Raw genomic sequence first — 20,672 nt, forward strand, 5'->3', positions numbered from 1 at the left:
ATCCAACTTAGTCATAACGCGTTGTCCTCTTTATAAAAAGATATTGCTACTACCATTAAGGAGTGTTGTAATCCATATTCATGACTGATTGGAAAAATTATAGGACAATCTCTTTCAGTTGAATTTCATGTCAAAGTTATACTAATACTAGTGTTCTTCCCACTCTCCACTTCCATCCTCTGAAAGCAGTTGTGCAAGACTGGAATTATTCTTTCATTTAATGGTTGGCAGAACTTGGTATCTACTTGAATCTGGAGCTTTCTAGTTTAATTTCTGTTTTTCTTTTTTTTCTTTCCCTTTTTTTTTTTTTTTGAGATGGAGTCTCACTCTGTCACCCAGGCTGCTGGAGTGCAGTGGCACGATCTAGGCTCACTGCAACCTCTGCCTCCCGGGTTCAAGTGATTCTCCTGCCTCAGCCTCCTGAGTAGCTGGGATTACAGATGCATGCCACCACGCCTGGCTAATTTTTGTATTTTTAGTAAAGACAGGGTTTCACCATGTTGGCCAGGCTGGTCTCGAACTCCTGACTTCAAGTGATCCACCCGCCTGGGCCTCCCAAAGTCCTGGGATTACTGGCATGAGCCACTGTGCCCAGCCTCTGATTTAATTTCTTAATGGTTATTAGGACTATTCAGATATTCTGTTTCTTTTAAAAACAATTTTAGTAAACTATGTTTACTAAGAATTTATTTCATTTGAACTTTTGAGTACATCAGCATACAAAAGTTCACAATATTCTCTTACATGTTGTAATACATGGCTCCAACTATAGTTGTATCTCTTTATTTTTGATACTGGCTAATTGTATCAGAGTTACAGTTTTAAAAAAACACCTTTTGTCTACTGATTTGCAGTGACACTCTTTTTCATAATCAATCATACCACAGGCTTGTCTATTAGTCTTTTTCCAAGAATTTTAGGCTTTATTGAAACTCTCTAGTGTGTGTATTTTCTGTTTCACTAATTCTTAGTCTTACATTTATTATAGTCTTTTTTTCTTTTTGGAGATTTTGCTCTTATTTTTTGAACTTAAGAAAGATACTTAGCTCATTAATTTTTATTCTCCCTTCTGTTTCTAAAATATGCACTTAAGGCTAAACATTTCCCCTTAATCACGATTTTAAAGCTATATTCCACAAATTTCGATATGTAATGCTTTCATAATTGTTCAAGTCAGTTATTTTTTCAATTCCTATTTTGATTTCTTCTTTGATCCATGAGGCATTTAGAAATATATTTCTGAATTTTAAACATAACAGAATTTTTATTGAACTTTTTGTTATAGATTTCTAACATAAAAAATAAGGTCAGATAATATGTTCTGAATACTTTTAATAATTTAAAATTTGTTGAAACTTACTTTATGGCACAGCATATGAGCAATTTTTATAGATATACCATATGTATAAGAAGGTATATTCTACAGTTGTTGGGTATAAAGTTCTATATTTGTCCATTAACACAAATTTCTTAGTAGAGAAGTTCTATTTTGATATGTATTTACTGATTTTTGTCCTTTTCTCCCTCAATTACAAAGAGAAGAATATAAGTACAGATTTATCTAGTTTCCATGTTGTTCTCTATAAAATTTCCTTATATATTTTGAGGGCATATAATGTACTCATGCTTTTTGCCTCAAAATTTATTCTGTCTGGTATCAATAGATACAGAAACTTTTCAGTAGTGTTTGCAGTGCTTTTTCTCCCTAGTCCTTCCTTACCCCAACTTTTCTTTATTCTTTATATGTAGATATGTCACTTGTAACAGCATGGTACTGGATTTTTTTTAATACTAATCTTTAGATCATTAGTACTCAATATAATTGCTGACTTACCTAGATTTATATTTGTCTTATTTTGGACTTTCTATTAGTTCCTCCCATACTCTATTGTCCTCTACTGTTTTGTCTTCTATTTATTATAAACTAGTCAAGATTAAAAAACATAAATTAATCATTGTGTTTAGTGGTTACACTCAGAAATTAAGATATGTATACTTAACTTTTCAAAGTTTAAAATTAATTATTAATTTACTTACCCTCCTTCTGGGAAATACAAAGGCCTTGGAAGAACTTATTTACCTCCCTTCTAGCTTATATACAATAACTGTCATATATTGCAAATCTCTCTCTCTTCTTAACTCCAAAAGACATTATTTGTATTTGCTTTAGAATCAGTGTGCATCAAATTTGCCCATATAGCCCTTGCTATTTGTTTATCCTTACAACTTAAGACTTTCCATCTGAAATCACTCTCCTTTTGCCTGAAGTACACCTGTAGCTTCTACTGTTTCAGTGAAGTCAAACAGGTGTGAGTTTAACTGCTGTTATTCTTGTGAAGGAAATCTGGGTGTTTTCACCCTCTGTCTTTGATGGTCTGTAGTTTCACTATGATGTGTTTAGGTTTAAGTTTCTTTTCAATTTGTTTTCTTGAGAATTTGTGGTTAGTATCTTTGATCAGTTCAGTTATAGCCATTATACTTAAAGACTGTTTTTATCCTATTTTCTCTATGTCTTTTATTTATGACCAAAAAAAGACAGCTTTTTTCCTTTTATTCTGCATGCCTCAACTTGTTTATTTTTCATCTTTTCCCTCCCTGCTGTATCCTGAATAATTCTTCTGACTTATCTTCCTCTTCACTAATTCTATCTTCATCTGTATGTCCAATCTGCTACTAGTATGTATACTGAGTTTTAAATTTTGGTTATGTTTAATTTCATTTCTAAAATTTATATCCTAATATTTCACAAATCTACAGGCTATTTTAAATAATTCCATTTTGAAAGTTTGCATTTATGTTTTTAAAAATCATAAACAGAGCTTTAAAAACATTAGTTTGTATCTGATCACTCTAATATCCAAGAAGCCTTACTGGCCTCTTTCTACTGTCTGTTGTTTCAGTTACTTCTCATTCATGTCATATTTTCTTATATATCTGGCCATCTTTGACTTGTGTACTAACTGCTGACTTTGAAAAAATTATTTGTAATAATAATTAGAGACCTGGAATGAAAAACCCTGTCTCCAGAAAATTATATGATTTTCACTACTTTTTTTTTTTTTTTTTTTTTGAGACGGAGTTTCATTCTTTTTGCCCAGGCTGCAGTGCAATGGCACAATCTCAGCTCACCACAACCTCCGCCTCCCGGGTTCAAGCAATTAGCCTCCTGAGTAGCTGGGATTACAGGCGCACACCACCAAGTCCAGCTCATTTTGTATTTTTAGTAGAGACGGGGTTTCTCCATGTTGGTCAGGCTGGTCTCGAACTCTCGACCTCAGGTGATCTGCCCACCTCGGCTTCCCAATGTGCTGGGATTACAGGTGTGAGCCACCGTGCCAGGCCGATTTTCACTACTTTCTTAATAGCCTTTCTCCAAAGTATTCTGTCTCTTGTTTAACTTACATAAAGTAATAAGAGTATCTCTGGGGTACTTTATTGAAGCCAAATTCCTTCCAAATGGTCATTAAGTAGCTAAGTGAGGATTAGAAACCAGGTAGTCTTGCTCCATTTTCACTCTGCAACATACATCCAGGCTGACTTCCACATTTTCTGAGGTTATAGAACCTATAACATAGCACATATTCAGGTCAGATGAGGTGGCTCATGCCTGTAATCTCAACGCTTCGGGAGGCTGAAGCGGGCAGATCACCTGAAGTCAGGAGTTCGAGACCAGCCTGGCCAACATGGTGAAACCCCGTCTCTACTAAAAATACAAAAATTAGCCTGGTGTGGTAGCACATGCCTGTAATCCCAGCTACTTGGGAGGCTGAGGTGAGAGAATCACTTGAACCCAGGAGGCGGAGGTTGCTGTGAGCCAAGATGGTGCCTCTGTGCTCCAGTGTGGGCGACAGAGTGAGATTCCATCTCAAAACAAAAACAAACAAAAAAGCAGATATTCAGAATGATGACTATTTAGATGGACAGATGGCAATCCTTTCAATCAATTAAGAAATAATAATGGATTCACCTCTTATAAATATAAATATTAGGCTGGGCATGATGGCTCATGCCTATAATCCCAGAACTTTGGGAAGCCGAGGCAGGCAGATCACTTGAGGCCAGGAATTTGAGACCAACCTGGCTAACATGGTGAAACCCTGTCTCTCCTAAAAATACAAAAATTAGCTGGGCGTGGTGACACATGCCTGTAGTCTCGGCTAGTTGGGAGGTGGAAGCAGGTGAATCCCTTGAACCCAGGAAGCGGAGGTTGCAGTGCGCCGAGATCACACCACTGCACTCCAGCCTGGGAGACAGAGCGAGACTCCATCTCAAAACAAAAACAAGAACAAAAACAAAGCGCATATATACATACATATATATATATAAAAAAAATATGAATCCTTATAGTGTACCTACCTGTTACATAACACATTGCACTTAGGGATAAAAACATGAAAAGACATTGTTCCCTATCATTCTTTTCTTTTAAAAAGGCTATTGTCTAGAGAGAAGCCAGGTTTTCAAACAAAAATTATAATATAGTAAAATAACTGCTTATAATGAAGGCAAAGGGATACCTGAGAATAAGCTATGGGGTCAGACTATCTGTCAACCCTGGCGCCACCATTTACTAGCTGTATGACACTGGGCACGATACTTAACTTCCAATGGTTCAGTTTCTCTAATGGGGAAAGGCTTAAAAGTGATAAAGTACTTAAGACTGAAGCAAGAGAGTGCTATAATATTCTCTTCATAAGAAAAGAAAAAAACATACTAATGCATTTCAGAAATGCTTTTAGCCATCAAAGCAAATAAAAAAGAATTTCCTAAAGCTCAACCCCAAAACAAAAACTAATGACATTCAAACCCGGTTGAAAAAAGTCTGTCATATCTTTCTTCTAATCTTTTCATTTTGGAAGCAGTCACAGACACATAATAATTCCAGTGAACATAATAACTCTTCCATCAAGTAATTATATAACCATGGTAAGTTCCTTAAATTCCAGGGGACTTCAGTTTCCCATCTATAGTAAATTTTACATTAGACGATCTCTAGTGTAAGTACATAGGTTTACTTTCTCCTGCTAATGCAATGGAATATTATCCCTGAATAAATTAGCATTCTGCCCTTAACCTCTAATTTGTCCACAAAATGCAAGTACTATCATCACTGATAAGGCGTTATCTTTTTGATATACCTGGTTCATTAACATTGTGATATAATAAAGCAAATTTTATGTTGCTTCAGTCTTATTAAAATGAAATTACATAAATCTACAAATAAAGATTTTATAAGTATCTACAAAATAAATACAGAATTGCTACATTAACTATACTGAATACAGCCAAGAGCCAAGAAAAAAATCTGAGAAGTCAAAATATACAAAACAACAATGTACTAAAATGTACAATCTATAGATGTCTATAGATGCTTTCTTTGTTCAAAGTTTATTTACTCCAATTTGTAGGTACTGTTCTAGAGATTAGTAAAATGAGCATACCTAGAAGTAACAGCTGAGATCAAGAGATAGATAATCAGATATGAACTAAATAAAACAAACACATTGCATCATGGCATCACTATGGGTACAGGGTCAGGGGTGTCACATCCATGTTATAGCTAATCATAAAGAAAAAGGTTATGCTGTCGTATTTATTAAGCCAGAAGTGGCTAAAAGAAAAAAATATTTTTTTAGGAAAATTAAAATTAAAAAAGGGTTATGCTCAAAGCAGTAAGAAAAAGTTATCTTTAAATATCACTAATGAAGAACAAATCTTTCCTTCTCCAATTCTGTCAGATAAAAGCAAATGCATCTAAAATAATTTTTTCAATACAACAATGAAGTATATCAGGAGACATTAGATGTACTTTTTACTTTTACCTTAAGTCACAACAAAAAGCCACTTCTTTGAAGTACTTAATTCCATTCTACTTCTTAGTTGATAAAAGCAGATATTTTATAGAGCTTTTTATCACAGCTGGTTGTATTAAGGAGATGATGGAATTATTCCTATGAATATGATTTTCTCTATTTCAAGAATTAGAAAACAAAGCAAACCATTTACTTTTCTATAAAAACAAATCCATCCAAGATGGCTTTTAATATTTCTTTGACAAGATAAACTGACAATTTTGCCTTTAATTGCCTAATTAAATAAGTACCAAACTTAAAAGCTAAGTTTTCTATTGTTCATCAAGGTCACATGATTATTCTGTAAAGCTAAGTGGACTTGTGGCATGAAGGTCAGCAAACAATATATAGTAGCAAGCTTGTTGGCTTAAAAAATGCAAACAAAGAGACAGAAACAAATACAGAAATGAAACTCACTTTAAAATAAAAAATAACATTAAAAAATCTCAGTATTTTGTATTTGCAAAGCCACTTCTGAATGACAAACGACTAAAATTTACACCATTTAAAACATAAGAAAGATGCATGAGAGTAACCATGCTACACTAAGAAGACTTAATATGGATTATGAGTGCTATTTAAAGCTTATACTACTTAGGGAGAGTTCAGGACTATGGTTTCCAATTCTTTTGTGAAACACTGTTAGAAAAGAATGAAATCAGTCAATTTATAATTTATTTAATTGCCCAGGTGAACACTTTCTATGAGGCGTTTCACTATCTCAGAAGAACACATATACCACTTATCAACATGAATATTCAGAAAGCCAAGAATAAAGGTTATTGTGAAAATAGGGAATTTAATTCAACAAAATCTAAGTGTCAGAAAAAATATATAAATACAAGTATCAGTTTCAGTCAATATTTCTTTGCCATCATTATTAAATAGTACTTTTATTTTAAAAGAAAATATAACCTTAAAAGAGTAGATATAATTATATAGTGTTTAAAAATCTGAAAGGAAAAGATTAAACATATTCAAATATTTGCCAAAATTTCAAACAATAAAAGATCAATTTATGTCTACATCTCATTGACCAATTGTTTAATGCCTAAATCATAGCTGTCAAATGCCTAATATAATAAATATAACCCTAAAAATATCATAAATTTTCATGATAAAAATTAAATCACACACAAATACATCTAACAAGAAGAAACTAAGGTATTTCAAAAACTATACTTGAGTAGAAAGCTTCACTTTAGTCAGAATTTAAGATAAATTTAAGAATTTAAGATAAAAAGATTAAGATAAAGTGGTAAGATTAAAGCTTACATTAAACATCAACTTTAATATAGTTACCATTCTGCAAAAAATGAACAAATATCAAGATTAATATCTGGGTTTCATTTGGTAAACCCTCAGAGCAATGTGTTTATTTATATAATTTTGTGTTTATCTCAAGTCTAGAAGGGCTTTAATTTTATCAAAGGGTCATAATATTTCTATAATTAAAGCAAAAACTTATGCCGTAAGCACTCAAGATTCCTACTTTACTGAATCATTACTTCTGAAGTTTTAGCTGAAGAGACTCTAAGAGAAAATATGGAAAAGCCAAGCTATTTAGCAGCAGTTACTGAAACCTAAGCTTTCACTACAGAATTGTTTTGTTTAAATGAAAGCAGCTTTAAAATGTTAAAATGCCTGATTTATTTTAATTAAAAGTCTGCAAGAAATTAGGAATGCAAGATTAAACACACAAACCTGGCAATGAAGGAGAAAGTTCATTGTATCCTCCAAATGAAGCATTCCGAACAAGCTTTCGGCCATCAATCCGTGGAGGAAATAAAACAGGCGAAACCCCAGTACATGTAGAAAATCTACGTTGCTGTGAGCTCTCTTCTTTCATAGCTCAGAAGGTCTATTTAATGTATATGCTCACCCAGAGGCTAATTAGACCAATATGGCAAAGACAGGCTTTTCTCTCACATCCAACTGTAGCAAAACCCACCAGCACAAACAAAGAACACACACATTTAACAGCAAAGGAGAAGGACCAAAGACTGTCAAATCAGCAATAAACAGATAGAGAAAGCCTGACAGAAAAAGCATTAAACCATGCTGCTGATTTTTTTAAAAAAGGAACTGATAAACACGAAAGGCTATTCTACTAATGGTTTACCTTTTTATCAAACCACCCTACACTGAATTGCTGCTTTAGGAAAACAAAGCAAGATCAATACTTAGCAATTCAAGATGAATAAAGTCATTTTCTCTTCTCAGAAATGCAATCCTTTTATCATATCCATTATGTTTTTGTAGTATCCGGCCACACTTCCCACCTCTTCCGACTCCTTCCTTCCCAGCTTTTACTTACTTCAAAGATGGATATAAACATAATGCTTTTTATCTTCCCTGAAGCTTCTAGATTTATATCTAATCTACATCTTGCCTCAGCCATGATTAAAAATTCATAAGGAAAGATACTCTTTCAAGCACAACGTTGATGGATTCCAACAGTTAAAGCAGGGAATAAACATTTAAGTTTTGCCTCCAGCAGGGATATATGAGTCATTAAGACAGTGTTAGCACAAACCAATCAACAGAGGAGATTAAAACGACACCATAATACTGTATGCTCTAACATGTTCCTTGAAGCAAATATGAGCTGCTACTGTTCCTCTTAATTACATTTAAACTGTTCAAAATTTAATTTGAACAGTTTAATTATATTTAAACTGTTCACAATCTATCAATGAGTCTTTCCTGCTTAAAAAAAATTTTTTTAAAAGCAACTTTATTATCACAGTGATAAATGTACTATGTTTAAAACTAAGTGACTAGTATTGACTCCACGTCATTAAATCTAACAGGTACTTACCTATCCTTATGATACCATCTGTTTATACCTAATCTTTAAAATTCCAAAGAATTCTCTCCCAATTATACTAAAATCCATATACCTTAACCTACCTTAATTCAGATTTAAAAGCTCTAGTCAGTTGCTCTCTATATATGCTGTAGATTGATTTTTTTGGTTATAATTCTTTCTTTGAATCTGAAAATACACCCACTCAGCTGGACAATAACCAACTGGGTTAAAATTTATTAGTGGCTCATTTTTATAGGTATCTTACCATAAGATCTCAGTTTCCTTCCTTACTATGCATACACTTCAAGGCTGGTTCTCAATTCATGCACAACATCTCATATAATCTAAGACTTTGTTCTTACTAGAAAGGACACACGAAAAAACAAAACTCAATTTTTTTTGTTTTTTTGGGTTTTTTTGAGATGGAGTCTCACTGTCGCCCAAGTTAGAGTGCAGTGGCACAATCTCGGCTCGCTGCCACCTCCACCTCCCGGGTTCAAGTGATTCTCCTGCCTCAGCCTCCCAAGTAGCTGGAACTACAGGGACCTGCCACCATGCCTGGCTAATTTTTGTATTTTTAGTAGAGATGGGGTTTCGCCATGTTGGGCAGACTGGTCTCAAACTCCTGACCTCAGGTGATTCACCCACCTTGGTGTCCCAAAGTGCTAGGATTGTAGGTGTGAGCCACCACACCAGGCAAAACTCAGTTTCTTGTATGTGACATATTCTTTCTTGGGCAAAGGCATTTCAAAATCAATTAGTGGAGAATAAGTTTACCACTAATACCCATAATTGCAACAAGTTTGTGGGTTTTAGGGGTTGGTTTGGTTATTATTATTTTTTGCTTTTCTCCATATCATAAAATGTACATTATTATTAACTATAGACAACAAATAATTATAATTCATGTAATGGTGCTTGCCTTTAAAAGCATAAAGAACATCACAAACAGCATTATACTAGTATAATAGTTAAGTAGGATTTGAAATTAAACTGCATTCAAATCTCTGTTTTATCTTTCCTAGAAATACTTAAACAGTTTAATTTCTCTGAGTCTTTGTTTTCTCACCTATACAATGCTAATAGTAGTACTGATATTACAGGATTGTTATGAGGATTAAATTAGATAATACACAAAGTCTTAAAAGAGTCTAGGTTAAAATGGCAAAATGAAGTTACTGAACAGATGTGTTCCCTCCTAAAACTCAAGTAAAATCAAGAAAAGGGGTATTTTTAAAAAATAAACAAATATCTATATATATCCCAAAAGTACGTATCCAGGAGAGGATATATTAACAACATAAATTTGAGACCGCAAAGCTTGAGATGAACAAGTAGTCATGGTCTTGCAGATCCAAGAAAGCCAAATCACAACCAGCAGTAGTAAAAACTGAGAGTCAACCCTATTTACACCAAAGAACCCTTTTGCACATAATTCACAGCACCAAGTTCCTCTGGATCATGAATCAGATAGGCTATTTACGTCAACAACAATACTGGAAGCAGGCCAAAAATATAACCAAAATCTTCAAAATACGAAAGAAAACAAGTTTCAATTTAGAATTCCATACCCAGCCAAACTATCAATTACATATTAGAGTAAAATAAAGATATCTTTAGACATGCAAGGTCTCAAAATTTTATTTTCTATGTACCTTTTAAAATAATTTACTACAGTAGCCCTTCTCAGCTGGGGTTCTGCAATAGAATTAAGCCTAATGTACTAAGGCATCCACTGTTCAAGATGAATTAAATTTATCTCCCATGCATCTATAATGTTTCCAACCATGCACTATATCTTTAAGAAACAGAGAAAATATTCCTATAGGGCTTACTTCTGTCATGAGACTCCAGTTAAGAAAGGCTGTACTGGAAGATAAAACTGTACCAAAATGGATAAATCAAGAATGCATGGGGTACAGAAACAGGACATCCAATATAAAAGAGGTGTTATTACCAAAAAGTCCCCCTGCGACTGCACCATCTTTTTTGACACATGGGCAAACTGCTTGGGTGAGCTTTGCCCAAGTTCTTTGTTGACACTGGCTTGTCTGTCTGACTGTATGCTGATAAAACTTCTTCTCTGTTCTTCCAAGCTGATGTTTGGATCAGCTGAGAATACTTCCAAAACAATGAAGCATTCTACTTTTTACCTAATCCTGGTTGAACATGGTGAGCTAAAAAGCAGAATATACCTCTCCTGGTCATATTCCTGCCAGGTATCCAGTAATTAAACCACAAGCAATAATGAATCCTGTGTTTCCCAAGACCCACTAATTATCTTGCCAAATGCTTTCTTCAGTTGTTAAACTCTCAAAGAAATCATAACCAAACTATGGCTCAGAGACTCTTGCTCAGTTTATCTTCCAGCAACGTTGCCCTTTCCTTACCCAACTAGGTTTGTGCTTGCTACTGTTAAGTAAGCAGGAGGCCAATGGCCTGAGGCTGTCTCTGTATTTTCAGTTCCTAATAATGAACTGCAAGCTAACTTTGGTATGTAAATGAACAGAACCTAACTTAGGAGTCTAATATTTGTAACAAATAGGCTGATCTCAGCCAATCACAAGCAGCTGAGCTTCAGACAATCACAGGCAACAAACTAATCAGATCATGTTCAAATAAGGCAGAAGCCCAGCTGTAGCCAATCATGCTACTTCTGTATTTCTGAGTTCTGTCTATAAATATTCACTGCTTATGTTTCAGAGTGGTGCTGTCTGGACCTCTTCTGGTTTTGAGTGTTGCCCAATCCATGAATCGTTCTCACTAAAATAAACTCTGTTAAATTTAATTTGTCTAAAGTTTTTCTTCAAACACACTCTAAATAAATAGTGTTTAAAGAAATAACCATAAATTGTCTAGATATGCATACATGATGGTAGCATTACTAGAAAAAAAGAAAAGGCACAAAAAAGTGAGGATTCTGGTTACCTGGAGCATGTAGAAGGCATGTAAAGGGGAAAGATAAGGATCAGGAGATATATATAAGAACTTCTAAAGTACTAGCAATGATCTCTTCTAAACCTGGTATTCTGGGTACATAAGTATTGGTTTTATTATTATTATATTAACTGTAAATGCATTTTATATACTCTTCAGACTGCATGAAACATTTCACAGTACACATACATGTAAATGTTTTTTTCTTAAAACAAAGTTCTCAGATTGTTGCTGGATACATAGAAAACATTTCATTGTAAGCTATTATTATGTCCAGGATCTTAACAGTTCAGAAAAGGCAGATAAGAAAAACAAAATATTACTAAATACCATAATAGCAGGATTTATTTTCCCTTCCCTGTTAGCCACCTGTTACCACTTTATCGTTCCTTCTATTCTTTGAGTAATCCTAACTCAAACCAGTCATCTGTACTCCTTCTCCCACAAGATGTAATCACTGGTGTTTAATTATTTAGAAATTCAAATAAGAAGGCCATCTTTCCTACTTCATCTGAATGGTGGTAAAATAAACGTGGTTTAGCCAAAGATATACCATTGTTACACCAACTTCATAAAGCTTCCATTAACATTCTTTATGTTAAAGGTTTTAAAATACTTGGTAAGCTCAAAATACCTGGGAAACTACTTGGCAAACTAAAAAAGTATTATTTCAAGAGAAGCAGTGGAAACAACATTATATGATAGAATATTTCTGGATCCTAAATCTGTTCAATTATTCTCTACAGCCTACCTTGCCTATACATCATAGACTTATGAGGATGAAATTATATATGTATATTCGCACATATGTGTATATGTGTATTGCTTTGATCAATTTGATCATTTATGTTACATAAATGTAAAGTAGTAATAAAATAATAACATTACATTTCACATCTATAATTAAAAGAAAACCATTATATTACAATAATCTCAAGACAGGATGTAACTGCTATAGACTAATTTCACAAGGGAAACACAAATACTCTTTTCCTCAATAATTAAAAAAAAACTACTAAAAATTTTAATGGCAACTGTTCCTTCAAAACCAAAATCTAGATTACTCTAAAAAGCTAAAGATGTATTTTTAAAACATTATATATACCTTTGTGATTTCAATTTAATTTCAGAATTACTTATAATCACTACAGATTTTTTTAATTTTAAAGTAATACTAAGGACAAAAGAGCATCAACATTGCAAGATCATCATGATAGTTTTAAGTTATATGAGGCATTTATGTTAGAAACAGATTCTGGTCTATGGATAAACATATACTTATTTAAAAGTGTTTTTCAGGATACAAGTCACCACACATTGTTAAGTTGAAAAATCAATTTGGTGGGTCACAAACAGTGCTTCTAAAAATTAAATAGGTCAGGATAGAAAATATCAAAGTGCATCTTACTCTGACATTAAAGGGCAAGTTGTTTCATGTTGTTTTAGGCTTTTTACGTAATTATTTACTATGTTTTGGGTAGTGATATAAAATGTATTTCTTACAAGAGACTATGGTCCAAATTAGAAAACACTGATATAAATGATATCTTTCTTCTGAAATTCCTTAACATTAAAAAATAAATAATTATAAAATGTTATTACCACCTTGCCACTGAAGAGACCAGCTACATATATCATATATGGTCTAGTGGCTCTTTCCATTTGAAAATGGTAGACAAACAGAGGCAAATACCATAAAAGGTCATAAGAGTCTCTGGAATCTGCTGAATGCCCAGAGAAAATGCCCAGCCTACATTTCTTTCTATTGAGATAAAAGATTCAGACTGGGGAAGATAGCTCATTGGAAAATTAGAATTTTAATGAGTTGTCTGGACAAATTCCAGACCATCTCTATTTAAGAAAAAAAAAAATGAATGGCAAACATAGCAGATATTCTGAAATAACCTGATTAGTATTCAGAAAAACCCCTTTAAATTCTGTAAAATTCTATGTGCACACTCATAATAAAAAACATTGAATTACATTAGGATGAAAGCACTGTAAGAGGTACAGATTTTATCTTGAATCTCAAGATAATAAACCTAGGCTTTAAGAGATTTTAAAATCCTTAAAGCAGCAGGATGAGTTCGAGAAAGATCAAAACATTAAGAACAAAAATCAACCAACACGAATTTAAGAAAGTACTATGTCTAGACACATAGAGAACCACTACTCTATGAAATGAGTATCTGAAGACTGTAGTATACAAATTCAGCAGTAAGTTTCCTTATAGAACATGTGAGTCAAATAAGAATATAGTTGACACAATAGAGCAGCTCAGACTTAGTAAACAAGTCTATTCATAACATTAAAATTATCTATAAATCAAGATGCAGCACATAAACCAAAATGGGAGCACATAAATCAAGATGGGAGATAATGAACTTTCCTTTAAAATAGAAAACACAACGATAAGCCTCTCTGTCAATTTCTATCCTCTAATAGAGCAAAGTAGTTTCTTAGCTGTAGTTAGCAAAATCTTACTAATCTTACTAATAATTACATGGCTGAAAATTATACCAAGCAATCTTATTATCCTACATTTCCTCAGAAAACATTGCTGTAGATTCTCCATTATCAGCATTAAATATGTCTCAACATGAAAGCACATGTAAATACACACACAAAAATAAAAGGATAGCTTAAAACAATTTTAGATTAGATAGCATTCTTGTCCATGTACATGTATTCATCGCAAGAAGTATAAGACCGTACTTTCCTCTGGATAAAAAGTTCTTTATAATTTCATATATATAATTAAAATCATCCAATAAAAATTTAGTGAGCACCTACTATGTGTTGGGAACTATGTTAGGCACAGTTATGTTAGGCACCTTAGTTTCCACTCTTACTAAGCTTTCAATACGAATGAGTACATGTTCATTATATGTTGACTGAAACACAGAGACATTATTCCCACAAAGTATTAAATGTTATATGAAATGCTTAGGTTTCATATAACAACAATCTATTCACAGGTCTGTGAATAGACTATTCACAAAAATCTATTTAACTAAAAATGTACTAAACTAATAGTACTTATCCATGTAACCATCACAATACTACCTCATAATTAAATAATATAATTTTATAATTTTCATGAGTGTTTTTGTGTATGTTCTCAATAAATTCAAACAACAATGTGACATACAAAAGGAGTATTCTTGTTTTATGTATAACGTAATCTGGATGAGAGCACATATTCAAGGTCACACAGCAAATGAGCGACAGAGACAAGATTAGAATTCAGCCATGGGAATAGTGCTGTCTCTCTCCTTTCCCTAAGTCAGCCAACACAAATGCCAGCATCAAGCATTTTTTTGTAAGGTGAGACTCACAGACAAGGGTTGGTTTTTTTTAAAAAAAAAAAAAAAAAAGATGGTACCAGCTGTGACCTGGCTGTAGCCTTACTGATTCATGGTCTAGAAGGAGTCGTGCCTGCTCAGAAACTCACTTGGCAGAAACCATGCCCACTAGCACCCCTGGTAACAGGCCTGCTGACTTCCAACACAACTACAGCTCCTCAAACAGCCATGACCCAGCTCCAGCCCCACTCTAGACCTCAAAGACAATCCTGTCCGCTGAGTGACCTCTCTGGGGAACACAGTGGTAATACACCCAACCACATTCCTCTTAATGGACCTAACTTCTACAGAATTGACTTAGGCCTTTCTGAATGTGGCCCTATATCATGATTCCACCCCTGCTGAACTGCAGTTTAGAGATAGGCTTGTTTGACCGAGAACCAGGCAGGAACCATGTCCACCAATGCCCCAGGTAACAGGCTCACCAACAGCAGATCGGACAGAACCAGCTCCAGTCCCACTCAATCACAATGTCAGAGGTAGTACCATGGGTCCAGAAAAATGGCAAAAGGAGGTCTTTATCTGTTGAATTCAGTCTCTAAGGACTGGAGGAGGTATCTGCTCCTTCAAATGCAGACACTAACGTCAGTCTACATGAATCACAAAGAATCAGAAAAACAGGACATCACCAAAAGAGGCAAATAAAGCTCTGTAACCAATTCTAAATAAACATCATGAACTGCTTCACAAATAATTCAAAATGATTTTCTTAAAGAAGCTGAATGAGCTACAAGAGAATACAGATAGAAAATCTAACAAAATCAGGAAAACACTGTAAGACTATCTACAGCATTTTTCAATGGAAACCTTGCAGGCCAGAAGAGAGTAGAATGATATATTCAATGTACTGAAAGAAAATGTTGTCAGCCAAGAACACTAAAATGTGAAACTGTCCTTTAAGAATGAAAGGTAAAGACTTTCCTAGACAAACAAAAAATGAGGGGAGCTCATCCCCACTAGACCAGCCTTACAATAAGTGCCAAAGGTTCTTCAAGTTAAAATGAGAAGATGCTAAACAACAACATAAAAGCATATGAAAGTATAAATCTGAATGCTAACGGTAAACGTAAAGACAAACACAGAACATTATAATTCTGTAATGGTAGTAAATAAATCACTTTTATTACTAGTATATAAATTAGAAGACAGAAGTAGTCAGAATAACTATAAAGACATAAACTTATTGATAGGAACACAATATAGAAAGTAAAATGTGACATCAATTACATAAGTATGAGGTGGGGAGAGGTAAAATGTGGAGTATCTAAAGACAGCTGAAGTTTGTTATCAGCTTAAAATAGACTGCTATAACTATAAAATGTTTTATGTGAATACCACAATAATCACCCACAAAAAATGCACAATAGATTAAAAAGCTAAAGAGAAAAGAAAGCACACCACTGCCAAAAAAAGAAAAAACAAAAAAACAAAGAAAACAAAAAAACCCACAAAGAAAGAAAATGAGAGAAAGGAAGGAAGAAGAGAACTACAAAACACACAGAAATCAATGAACAATATGGCAAGAATAAGTTCTTACTTATTAATAATTATTTTAAAGTTAAATGGACTAAACTTCCTAATCAAAAGAAATAGAGTCACTGAATGAATAAAAAACAAGACCCAACTATATGCTGTTTACAAGGAAATCAATTTAGATTTTAAAATATGCCCTTCTGAAAGGGCAGTGGTAGAGAAAGATATTCTATGCAAAGAGTAGAAGAGGCTATATATGTATCAGGAAAAATGAACTATAAGTCAAAAACTGTCACAAGGGACAAAGGCCATTATAATAAAATGGCTAATTCAACAGGAAGACAGAACAACTACACATATATATGCACCCAACTTCAACGCACCTAAATATATAAAGCAAACATGGACAGATATGAAGAAAGAAATAGATAGCAATATGATAATTGCAATTCAATACCCCACCTTTTTTTAGTGGATAGATCAACCAAACAGAAAATGAAAAGAAGAGAACAACATTACAGACCAAATGGACCCAACAGACACACAGAATTTCCCCAACAGCAGAAGAATACATGTTCTTCTCAAGTGAAAATGAAACATTCTTCAGGACAGATCCCATGTTAGGTAACAAAAAAAGTCTTAAAAAATTTAAAAGATCAAAATAATATCAAGTATCTTTATCACAAAGGAATGAAACAGTAACTAATCAAGTAAAAGTATCAACTACTTACTGTTAAGTAATCAATAACAGTAAGAAAACAGAAAAATCACAAATAGATAAAAACTAAACACACTCGAACAATCATTAGGTCAAAAAGGAATTAAAAGAGAAATTTTAAAAACAAGACAAACAAAAAACAGAAATTACTAAAATTTGTGGAATGTAGCAAGAGCAATACAAAAAGGGAAGTTCATGGTGATAATGCCTACATTTAAAAAGGAATACACTGGCTGGGTGCAGTGGCTTATGACTATAATCCCAGCACTTTGGGAGGCAGGAGAATTGCTTGAGCTCAGGAGTTCAAAATCAGCCAGGGCAACCCAGCGGGACCGTGTGTCTACAAAAAATTTTAAAAATTTGCTGGGTGTGGTGGCACACACCTGTACTCTCAGCTACCTGGGATGCTGAAGCAGAAGGAGTGCTTGATCCCAGGAGTTTAAAGAAGCAGTGAGACGTGATCATGCCACTGCATTCCAGCCTGAGCAACAGAATGAGACCTTGTCTTAAAAAAAAAGAAAAAGAAAGAAAACTCAAATAACCTACCATTATACTTCAAGTAACTAGAAAAAGAACAAACTAAGCCCAAAATTAGCAGAAGGAAAGAATAAAAATTAGAGCAGAAATAAATAAAAGGGACAATAGAAAAACAATACAAAAAGGAGTTTTTTGAAAAGATAAAATCAACAAACAGCTAGACTAAGAAAAAAGAAGATTCACATAAAATCAGAAAAAATAGATATTACAACTATGAACAACTATACACACGATGTATACTTAATAAAATACTGGCAAACAATTCAACAGCACACTGAAAGAATCATACACTATGGTCAAATGGCATGCAAGGATGGTTCAATATATACAAATCAATTAACAGGATGAAAGATAAAACCACATGATCACTTTAGTAAATGCAGAAAAAGCATCCGAAAAAATTCAACATCTATTCATAACAAAAACTCTCAACAAAATAGGTATAGAAGAAACTTATCTAAACACAATAAAGACCACATATGAAATGCCCACTGCTAACATAATAAGCAATAGAGAAAAGCCAAAAACATTTTCTCTAAGATCCAGAACAAGGCAAGGACGCCCACTCTCACCACTTCCATTCAACCTAGTATTGGAAGTCCTAGCCAGAAGAATTAGAAAGAAAAAGAAATAAAAGGTGTCCAACAGGAAAGGAAAAAATAAAACTCTCCCTGTTTGCAGATGACATAATCATACACGCAGAAAACCGTACAGGTTCCACAAAAAGTTTTAAAACTAATAAACAAATTCAGTAAAGTTGCAGGATACAAAAATTAGTGGTGTTTCTATACATAATGAGCTACTCAAAAAGGAAATTATAAAAACAATCCCATTTACAACAGCAAAAAAAGAACACTTAGAAATAAAAAAAGGTGAAAGATTTATACACTGAAAATTAATAGTGATGAAGGAAAGAAGACACAGATAAATGGAAAGAATTCCCATTTCTGTGGATCAGAAGAATTAATATTGTTAAAATGTCCATCCTATCCAAAAGATCCACACATTCAAAGCCATCACTATCAAAATCCCAATGCCATTCCTTAAAAAATTACCGAAAAAGGCTGGGCGTGGTGGCTCACACCTCTAATCCCAGCACTTTGGGAGGCCAAGGCGGGTGGATCATGAGGTCAGGAGTTCAAGACCAGCCTGACCAACATTGTGAAACACCATCTCTACTAAAAATACAAAAAAAATTAGCCAGGCATACTGGCGTCCACCTGTAATCCAGCTACTCAGGAGGCTGACACAGGATAATTGCTTGAACCCAGGAGGGAGAGGTTGCAGTGAGCCAAGATCATGCCACTGCACTCCAGCTTGGGCGACAGAGTGAGACTCCATCTCAAAAAAAAAAAAAAAAAAAAAAAAAAAAATCCTAAAACTCATATGAAATCACAAAGACCCAGAATAGCTAAAGAAATCTTGATCAAGAAGAAGAAAGAACAAAGCTGGAGGTATCACATTTACTTATTTCAAAATATATTACAAAACAACAGTAATCAAAATGGTATAGCATTGGCATACAGACAGACATATTGACCAATGGAACAGAATAGAGAGCCCAGAAATAAGCCCACACGTTATGGTCAACTGATCTTCAACCAGTGTGCCAAGAACATACAATGAGGAAAAGATATTCTCTTCAATAAATGGTGGTGGGCAAACTGGATACCCACATGCAGAAGAAAGAAATTTGTCCCTTATCTCACACCATATGCAGAAGTCAACTCAAAATGAATTAAAGACTTAAATGTAAGAGCTCAAACCATAAAACTACCAGAAGAAAAAAGGAAAAAAACCTTCTTGACATTGGTTAGGGCAATGACTTTTGGGATATGACACCAAAAGCCAAGGCAACAAAAGCAAAAATAGGTAAGACTGCATCAATCTAGAAAGATTCTGCACAGCAAAGGAAACAATCAACATAATGAAATGGCAACTGACAGAATAGAAGAAAATATTTACAAACCATGTATCTAATATGGGGCTAATATATTTAAAAAAATATATTAAAAACTCAACTCAATAATAAAAATTTTAAAAATGAAAACAAACAAAATAACCTAATTAAAAAGTGAGCAAGAGACCTGAACAGGCATTTCTCAAAAGAAGATATACAAATGGCCATTAGGTATATAAAAAATGTTCCACATCACTAATCATCAGGGAAACACAAGTCAAAACCTCAATGAGGTATCACTACATACCTGCCAGAATGGCCATTATCAATAAGACGTAAGTTAACTTTTCACTAGGATGCAGGGAAAAAGGGACTCTTTGTACACAGCTGGTGGGAAAATAAATTGGTACATCTACTATGGAAAGCAGTATGAAGGTTCTTCAAAAGATTCAAAATAGAATTACTGTATAATCCAACAACACCACTTCAGAGTATATATCCAAAGGAAACGAAACCTGTATCTCAAAGAGATATCTGCACTCCCATGCTCACTATAGCATTACTCACAATAGCGAAGATATGGAAACAACCTAAATGTCCACTGACAGAGAATGGATAAGCTGAGGTGTTTGTGTATATATGTGTGTGTGTGGGGGGGTGTATATACACACACACATGCACACAAAATAGAATACTATTCAGCCTTGAAAAAGAAGGAAATCTTGCCATTTGTGACAACACAGACAATGCTGGAGGACATTATAAGTGAAATAAGCCAGACATGGAAAGACAAATACTGTATGATCTCTCTTATATGTAGAATTTAAAATGTTGAACTCATAGATGCACAGAATTAGAATGGTGGTTGCTAGAGGTTAAGGAGTGGAGGAAATGGGGAGATATCAGTCAAAGGGTACAAGTTTCAGGTATGCAGTATGAATAAGTTCTGGGGATCTAATGTACACATAGTTAATACTGTATTAAAGACTTGAAATTTGCTTAGAGGGGAGATGTTAACTGATCTCACAACACATGCCAAAAAATGGTAATGGTGAGGTGATAGAAATGTTAAGTAGCT

General features: G+C 34.0%; 1 protein-coding gene across 9 annotated transcripts in view; it reads right to left on the bottom strand.

The window, feature by feature from the left end:
• Positions 1-20,672, bottom strand: part of OSBPL8 (oxysterol binding protein like 8) — a 214,113-nt gene that overhangs the window by 69,075 nt on the left and 124,366 nt on the right. The window contains exon 1 of one of the 9 annotated variants that reach the window (XM_054443364.2): positions 7,557-7,716. The exons of the other annotated variants lie outside the window; for them this stretch is intronic. Within the exon in view, the coding sequence (XP_054299339.1) occupies positions 7,557-7,701 (145 nt within the window). The 5' untranslated portion in view covers positions 7,702-7,716. Of the gene's footprint in view, positions 1-7,556; positions 7,717-20,672 lie in introns of those variants that run through there. 9 annotated transcript variants of the gene reach the window in all.

The sequence above is a fragment of the Pongo pygmaeus genome, chromosome 10, assembly GCF_028885625.2.
Source record: "Pongo pygmaeus isolate AG05252 chromosome 10, NHGRI_mPonPyg2-v2.0_pri, whole genome shotgun sequence".
Classification (NCBI taxonomy): domain Eukaryota; kingdom Metazoa; phylum Chordata; class Mammalia; order Primates; family Hominidae; genus Pongo; species Pongo pygmaeus.